The sequence below is a fragment of the Ixodes scapularis genome, unplaced genomic scaffold, assembly GCF_016920785.2.
Source record: "Ixodes scapularis isolate PalLabHiFi unplaced genomic scaffold, ASM1692078v2 ptg001192l_1__unscaffolded, whole genome shotgun sequence".
NCBI lineage: Eukaryota > Metazoa > Arthropoda > Arachnida > Ixodida > Ixodidae > Ixodes > Ixodes scapularis.
In genome coordinates, this window is record NW_024610115.1 from 640,900 (window position 1) to 650,018 (window position 9,119).

The 9,119-nt window shown below is 43.0% G+C and overlaps 1 protein-coding gene across 1 annotated transcript; it reads right to left on the minus strand.

The window, feature by feature from the left end:
* Positions 1-2,899: 2,899 nt before the first annotated feature.
* LOC120843081 lies at positions 2,900-3,649 on the minus strand. The gene has a single exon (XM_040214320.1). The coding sequence runs from the start codon at positions 3,647-3,649 to the stop codon at positions 2,900-2,902; it is 750 nt and encodes a 249-aa protein (XP_040070254.1).
* Positions 3,650-9,119: the final 5,470 nt, after the last annotated feature.

Below are 9,119 nucleotides of genomic sequence, written 5' to 3' on the forward strand. Positions count from 1 at the left end.
AAATTCGTTAGTCAGAGCTAGCGAAAGACATAAACTGGGACATCATATGGGACTTGGTGACAGCTTCAGCTATGACGTGATATGGAAACAATTCGTTTAGTAAGTGAGGTAGATTGTAGCTTGTTGATTGATGTCCATATAATGTACGAAATGTCGGCACAAACCATGGTTCTGCATGTCGTGTATTATGATTTGTGAGATGCTTGTTTAGATTAAAAAATTCAATTACAAAGGTGTTGTTTGCGAGTAGGGCAGATCTGTAAAGGCATGTGAGTCTGAGTTTATAAGGGAAAGATATATTTAGAATGTTTAACTGCTGAAAACAATTTGCAGTGCTCTCATTCCATGCGAGATTTGCTATTATTCTAATTGATTTTTTCTGTGCACGAATGAGGTTAAGTATGTTATGTTTCGTAGTTGTACCCCATATGAGATGACAATATGTTAGATGAGGAACAACAAGAGCATTGTATAACATTTTATTAATATTGCATGGTAGGCTGTATCTATGTTTATTTATCAGTCCATTTATTCTGTTTATCTTTGTACGGGTGTGATTTATATGAATGTCCCATGTGAGGTGCTCGGTAAAATAAACGCCCAGAGATTTTATTTCACTTACAACTTCTATTTTCCGGTTGTCTAGATGAAGATATGTTGGCCTACAAATTAATTTATTTCTGGGTCTAAAGAAAATCGCTTTAGTTTTATTACGGTTTATTTGCAGACAATTTGCGTCCATGTATCTTTGCAAATTTCTAAAAAAAACTATTTGCTTCTGAAATCATGTCAGCCGGGTCAGTACCAGTAATAAGAAAAGTCATATAATCGGCATAGGCTATTATTTTTGCTGATGTCATTAAGTTAAAAACGTCATTAATGCAAAGCATGAAGAGGAAAGGGCCTAATATGCTGCCCTGGGCACGCCTGTTGTAATAGAATCAAGTGGAGAAAAAGAAGAGTTTATACAGACGCATTAAGAGCGGTGCTGCAAATAAGATTGAATTAATAATGATGCGCTTCCTCTAATACCATAAGCGTGAAGTTTTTGGTTTAGTATATTATGATTTATGTGGTCAAATGCTTTAGTCAGGTCAATGAATATACCAAGTACGAGTTTTTTTGTCTCAAATGCTTCAACAATTTGTTCTTTTTGTGTTAACAGTGCGGTTTCTGTTGATCTCTGTTTATGAAAACCAAATTGTGAGTTGGATAGAATATTGTGTTTGTTAAGAAAGTTAATTAGTCTTGAATGAATTATTTTCTCAAGGCCCTTAGACAGTACCGGTAAAATTGATATTGGTCGATAATTAGCGAGGTTGTTTTTGTCACCACCTTTGTGCAGCACCGTTACTTTTGCCCTTTGCATTTCTTTTGGAAAAACACTGGTCGTTAAAAAGAGGTTAAAAATGTACGTGAGAGGAGCAGCAATTATATCAATGACATATTTAATGGATTTAATTTGCTATCCATTTATGTCCTGGGATCGGCTATTTTTAAGATTTAGGAACGTGCTAATCACTTCACTTAATGTAATAGAAAACAAGAACATAGATTCATTAAGAACATATCGCGATGTTCCCGACGGGTCTATGGTATAATTTGCTGGTTGTACCAAATTTACGAAGTAATTTTTAAAAGTGGTAGCAAGCTGTAAGTCAGACAACTGGCTTCCATCAAGTTCAACATCTAAACGAAAACGTTCTTCAGTTGGTCTTAAAAAAGAATTTATGCGTTTCCATAAAATATCTCCTCTTTGTCTTTTGGCGTCATTGAACAGGTTGTTATAGTAATTCGATTTAGCATGCTTCAATTCAGAATTTAGTTTGTTATGGAAAGCCTTATAAGCACATAGTTGACTTGGATCCCTGTTTTTAATAAATTTTTTAAAAAGCTTACTTTTTATGTTTATTTTACGAACTAGTTCAGGTGTGACCCATGGCTTTTTAAACTTTTTGCTTTCCCTTATTTCTTTATACGGAAAACAATTTTCATAGACCCTAGTTAACGAAGACAAGAAAATGTTATAAGCTTTATCTGCTGTTTCCTCTATATATACTAAGCTCCAGTCTGTATTACCTATGGCATTACGAAACATTTATAATCTTTGGGCATTCATTTGTTGAGCAAATATTGGTTCCTGTAATGATATTGATGTCTTATTACGAGCTTTCCTAATGAACGAAAAAATGAGGAAATGGTCGCTGACATCACTTAGCATTACGCGAGAGTACCCATGTTCATTATCATTCTTTGTTATGAAGAGGTCAATGAGAGTAGAAAAGTTACTTGTGACACGTGTTGGATATTCAATTAAATTTTTACAACCATTTGATTCAAGAATAGAAATAAATTCAGTTTGCGAGGCAGAGACAGTGGATACGTCTATATCGAAGTCTCCACTCATAAACAAAGTATATTTGTTGCAACATACAAAATCAAGAAATCGCTCCAGAAACACGCAAAAATTGGCGAAATTTCCATCTGGAGGCCGATATACAACACTCAATATATTAGAATCATTACATAAGGTTAATACTTCGTAGTTTTTGGTTGACGTAGTAAATTCAGCTAAAAGTTCGGTTTTTAGAGATGATACTGTTTGTATGGCTACTCCACCGCCCCTTCCGTGCAATCGATTTAGCACAAAGTTGTTATAATTAGGAATAAGAAAGTGACTCGAGTTATCGTTTTACCAAGTTTCAGTAAACATTATTAATCAAATTTTATACCTGTACTATCTAGCAACATTTCGACGTCATTTGTTTTATTACTCATTGAACGGACGTTTAAGTGAAAAAATGTTAAATCGTTTGCGTCTAGTAACTTTCCAAGGTTCGCGGGATCTAAAAAATTTGCGACTCCCATCTTTCAATGCTACAATTTTTTTTATGGAAATTTAAACGATTTTGAAGAGGTCGTCACAAGTTATGATCTTTGAAGTCGGGGTGCCAACTGCCTTCCGTGCAAAGATCTGGCTGTTTCTAACCAAGACAAACTTCCAATTCGCCTCCCTTTTCTTGCTGGTAGTTTGACCAAGGAGCCTCTTCAGCTGAGGGCAGAGGTGCTCATTGATGTAAATGGGCTCGTTTGAAGTTAATCCGATTCTTGTTCCAGTAAACCTGTGGCTTCTTGCTTCCTCTAGTACATTGTTTCGTTTGGCTCTATGAACGAACTGCACGACGATGTTTGTGTCGGTAGTGCTGTGTGCGATGGGTACTCGATGGCATATCTCGATGTCTTCTTTTGTAATTGGTACGCCAATTTGGGCACCTATTTGTTCCAGTAGCATGGACAGATTCTGATTTGGCGCTGTGGGTACCCCTTTTATTTCAATGTTTGCATTTCGAGAATACCGCTCTGAACTCAGTTTACGCGTCTCGCTATCCTTCATACGGACTGCAAGTTCGTCACACGTCGTCTGGAGCCGGGCAATGTTCTTTTTCAGTTCCCTATTTTCATCCTGTACGACTTTGACCTGGGTTTTCATTTCCTCATACATCTGATTTATAAACTTTAAGCTCGCCTTAACATCCCGCAGATCCTTTCGAATTTCTCTATCAAAAGTTTCTCCAAAAACCTTGAGCTCTGCTTTGAACTCATTCTTTATATCCTCAAATGCAGCCAACCATTCTTTGTTCAGTACCATGTTCAAAAATGGATAAAACTAAAACTGCTCAAAAACAGAAAACAAAGACACAAACAGCAGCACTACAGTGGCAGCAGTAGTGGTCAAGAAGAAATGAAATTCCACTAGAAATAACACCAACCTGCGGTATCAAAAAGTGTTGCTTAGGCGTCGGTTCGTTCGTCACCCCTGCCGCTGCCGCAATGCACAGATTTCGGTGAAAATCCGTGTTATATAGCCAGTGGTCGATGACGTAGTGGCCACGTGATAACCTTGAGGGCGGTGGTGGGATGACGATGCTTTCGATGACAGTCACGCGCAGGTCCCTGACTTGCGTGTTTCTTGCGCGTCTGCTTGCTGCTGGCGATGACGCTGCAGAGCTTCGCAACTGCAGCCGAGCCGAGTACTGATGTTCACACGCAAACAGCCGAATGTAGATGGCTTGCAACGGGAACCTGCGGTATCAAAAAGTGTAGCTTAGGCGTTGGTTCATTCGTCACCACTGCCGCTGCCGAAATGCAGACCTTACCTTTAGTCCTTTGCAAAAATCACCTTCTACACGCTGACATTTTCATGCGAATGCATTGTATCCCTTTGGGATGTGTGTATATGCCCTATTACGCGAAAATCCGGTGCCGTCGGCGGCGTGACCGAGCGATGGTACCAAAAATTTCCGACGGCACAAAGAGTACAAAAACACAAAAAAATGCTCGGATCGACGTCAAATTTTTTAGGGAAGTTCCTGTAACCAAAGTAAATTTATTGCTTTGAAAAGAAAATGTGGTACACTTCTGTTTGGGCGAGAATCAAACCCGGGCCGCCGGGGGTGCGAGACTACCAAACTTCCCCGACGCCACGGCGGCTCCGCGGTTCTTGCTGACTAAAGGTGTGTCTAGTGCGTGTGTCACCGACCACGAGCCAATGGTCCTCTCAGTCGACCCCATCCCACCATCGCCGACGTCACCGCAACCGTTACGACTCGAAGATTACACGTCAAATGCCTTTCGCATTCCCAAACGTAAACAGTCTTAAGTGTTTCTGCCGAATTTTTTGTCCGTGGGGCAGTGGAACGCCTTATGAGCATGCGCTGTTGCTCTGCTGTATGGCATTTCGGACGCTGCGCATGCGTCCACGGCTTCGTGACTCAGCCTTTTTCGCCCCGTTTGATAAGCGATGGAAATGTATACTCCCCATATTACATTAAGTCAGATCGCAGCCGAGGCTACGATCCTACGTAGTCAATCGGGCAGCGGCAAAAGTGCATAGTCACGTCGCTCGTCGCCCTTGTGCGTTTGGTATGTATCTTCGGCTAAACCAATCACGTACAATGAACGTGGTGTAAACCTGCGTTTTTTTCTCGGAGTGATTGGCTTGGCCGGTGATAGAAAATGCGGAAACACAAAAGATCGCCTCAACGATATACTTCCGGTGCCGCTTGGTTAACTCCATTGGTTCGCAACGTCGACTGTTGTAGGCCTTAATGTGAAAACGAGTCTCATTACAGCGAATCCTAATGGTGCCGGTTGCAGTAGCACTAGGATCACATGAGTGTAAAACCTATTTGATCATACTTTGCAGTTGGCTCAGCAGGCATTAGGCTCACAAAACAAATCGTTGAATGTAACTTCCTGTAAACCGAAGCTACTGTACTCTAACAGCGCACATAAAGAAAAGTTCACAATTCTTAACACAGATATTTCCCAAGGAAAAAAAAAAAACTTTATTGTCTCCAACCACGGGTCACACAAACAAAATACGGAGGTCACGCTGAGCTTAACTTTTTCGAGTGTGCCATGAAAGTGCTTAGCAGTGAAAAAAAAAATGCTCGAGGTACACCTTAGCACTTCTTATGAGTTTTGAATGCGACAGCATGCATGTCCTCCTTCGGCTTCCTTATTTTGTCTTTGGAGTACTGGCGTGGGCGGCCGAGCCCGCGCCCTCTTCGCCGCGCTGGCCTCGGCAGTGGAGCCGCAGCCCCGCTTGGCGGCCAGACGCTTCATTTTACCGGCGCGCTGGCGGCCCTGACACGCAGCGTTATGGGGTGGCCGTCGTTGAAACTGACGGGTAGCGGCCAATGGAAGCCTCGTTCTGAGCGCGCCAGCAAACGGGCTAAAGCCGAAATCCATCAGATTTCGGCTTCACTGCGCTCCATTGAGAGCGGGCGAACTAAATGCTGTTTGAGTAGGCATTTCGCGTGGCTTCAAAGCTGGGAGCCATCCGATTGCGGCCTCACTTGGAGAATGGAGTTTAGGTGCCGTTCGCCGCGGCTTCAAAGTTGAAGGCGTCGGCTCGCTCCATGGGAGAGTTAATGCTTTCGTATTAAAATATGAACGCAGCTTCTAAAACGCGACACGATACCGGTTTCAGTCTCTTTTTTTATGTTACGAAGGTTCGATGGTATGAAGCGATAACTTTTTAGGGGCGACGCTTTGCAGAGATTTCGACCTCGTGAGCTGTCGTCGCCACGCGTGCGAAGAAAGGAATAACTTACCTTCTTTTCCATCTTGGCGCGAGAAGAGGAAAGTCAGGACATCCTGTCGGTCGTGTCGTGCGAAGAGAGCGGAGAGGGCCCAACCCTGGCGTTCCGCCAAGAATGGCGCGACGAAGGGTGAATCTTCGTGTCGTCTGCTTCAAACAATTGTTTCCAAACATTCCTCTTGTTATGCAAAATCCCGCTTTGGCAATATTCGGTTCCTATGCGTAATGTTGTACGGTTTTAAAAACTTCCACCACGCTGGCTTACTTACTTCACGCATCACCGATCACTAGTGGCGGCCGTCAGTGGCATCCACGACGCCAACCACGACGGCTCTAAAAATTAACCACGACGTACCTCCGTCCTCAGGTACGTGACAGCACCATTCCATCCGCCTTCCGCGACCGTGCTACAGCTATCGCATTATTTTCTTTGCACATTGTGGGCAAAAAATACAACTTATTAGATATGGTACCGTTTTTATTCAAAACGAGCGTTTTTCACGGCTTTCCCAAGATATATCTCGCTATAAACACAAATCACAGTAAGAACCCAAACTCGTTTTGTTAAGATTCAAACACCCGTACAGTCTCGTCAAGCCCCACTTTATAAGCCCACGCGGGTGTTTCATATGAAGTTTGTTTTAAAAATAAACACGATAAGAAAACGAGATGGCCCCCGTCCGAGAAGCAACAACCTATTTGTTGCGAGGTTTCGCAATCTAATTTGTAGCGACTCGCCAAGCGATAACAACACGTGCAACACAGCTCCCGCTCAAGCTCGTTTCTTGAAGGAGATAGGGGAAGTCCGATATTGCCGTCCTAACACTCCGTCTCTCCTCAAAGGGAAATCACGGCGAATGCCACGAACCGTCTGGACCAGTCACAAAGCCGTGAAGCTTCCACGTGACTTGAAGCCTTCTCTATGTCATAGTCGGTTTCGAGGCCACGTGACTCCCTCTCTGCAGCAGATTGGCTTGTCTGACGGGCAACGCTCTATATCGGTGTTTGAGGAAGGGGGCAAGAGAGAAGTAGGGACGGAGCAGTTGACTTCAGTCAACGAAAAACGCAGTCCTCCGCGGCGAACCCTCCGGGTGCGATGCTCCCGGGTTTTCTCAAGGGACTCTTTCCCCACCACGCACGCGAGCTAAACATTCAAGTTGCGGGGTGGGTGGGGAACAAAGTGGACGAGAGAACAGAGCAGTTTAAGTCGTTTGTAACGCGATTAGTCCAACGCTTTCCATGGGAACGGCGTATGCGGCAGGCGGGCACAAGACCATGGCGGCGTCGTCTCAGCTATCCTCAATCGGGTTACGCTCTCCTTAGGGAGTAGGGAGGGACGATCCCCCAGCTAGCGTGCGCCAGGAGTTAAGAGGGGAAGTTCTCCTCTCCTCCATTTTTACTTGCTTTTTTTTTCTTCTTCCCCTTTGTTTCCCCCATCGGCAGACTGGCGTCATCGATTTCAAATTCGGGAAAGGCGCTCCTCATGCCTTGTTGTTCTATTTTTGTTCTTGTCTTGTTGCCATCTTTATGAGGGGTGGAGGATGTGTGCCGATGGTGACGCATCGGTTCGCGACGCGACGCCGGAGGAAGCAAAAGCTCCTCGTTGTTCCTCGCTCTTCCGTCCTGTCGCCGCTCTTTTCCCCTTTTTCCTTTTTCCAGTCTGTCCGGCACTCTTCATTTCTCTCTTCTTTTCCGGTGCCTAGGCTAGACGACTAGGCCCCCTGGCGCGCCACTCCCATATTTATTTTTCCTCCTATTTTTTTAGCAGTCCGATCCTGCCTTCCCCATTCCTTTTCTGTCCCTATATTTTGCAAACTCCCTCGGGTCTTTTCTGGGGACATTCATCCCCGTCCTCATCCTCTATCTACCGTAGGCTTTGGGAGTGCCCTTCCTTCGTCTTTCCTCTTTTTCCCCTAGCCTTTATGACATTCTCTCCTCTATTTTCCCTCTCGTGCCTCGTTCCCTACGAGTCCTCCCTAAACAGGGGTCGACTGTTTGGCGTCAGTGGTGGTATCGGAAATTTTAGGGCTGGAGGCTATGGGTTTTGGTTTTATAGACTGTGTGAGGCTAACGCGCATAAGTGGGCTTTGGCGTTTACCCTCTTGCTCCTTTTTTAGCTCTGTTTATCTATTTTTTGAGCAGTAATTTGTAGGCAAAAGTGTTCCGGTTCGTTTGGGTTCGACATTATTCCGAGGTCAATGATTCAATTTGAAAGTTGTAGCCTACAACTTCTTGTCTAAAAAGCTGTAGCTTCAAAAGTGGTAAAATGGGTCATTCACGAAGTATGAGAGTATTGATTTAAGTACTTATTCTCCAAATGCTGGTTATCGTAAATTTAGTTATGTAATAGTTACAACCCATGATATCGTTTTTCTTTTCCGTGTGTGCAGGCTGTTTTATTTTTTGGGATGCCAAGTAAACCTATAGTCGCTTTATAAAGCGACTCCGCGCAGATAGCGAGATAATAGATTGATGTCAAGATATTATAACTAGAGGTTGCATCGCTACGCTGACATTGAGATACAAGAGGGCTCCGGGTGAAGAATCGTAATTATTTAAAAAATAAAAATAAATAAACCAGATCTATTAAATTTATGTCATATATTTTCAAATTTAAATCAGAGTATTTAAGTAACTGTAGCTAGGGAACAAAGTGATATCTATGTTCTAGCTGCATGTCAATTTTTATTCTCCATCCTGGTGACATAAAATAATAATAATAATAATAATAATGATAATGGTTTATTTTCCAGTACCCACACACAACCTAGCGGTCTACTGTGTGGTGCACAAACATGGGTGAAGTAGTATACATACAAAACAAAAGTACAAATTACCAAAGAAGATCAACTAACAACAAACGCACGCAAAAAAAAAAAAAAAGAACTAGGGCTAGGCTTGATTTGAAATGCTTAAGGCAATTGTATCTCCATTCACGTAATTGTTGCATAAAATCCTGATGTGCATTAAACTATCAAAGTTATTCTGATGTGCATTATTAAAACCAATTGGA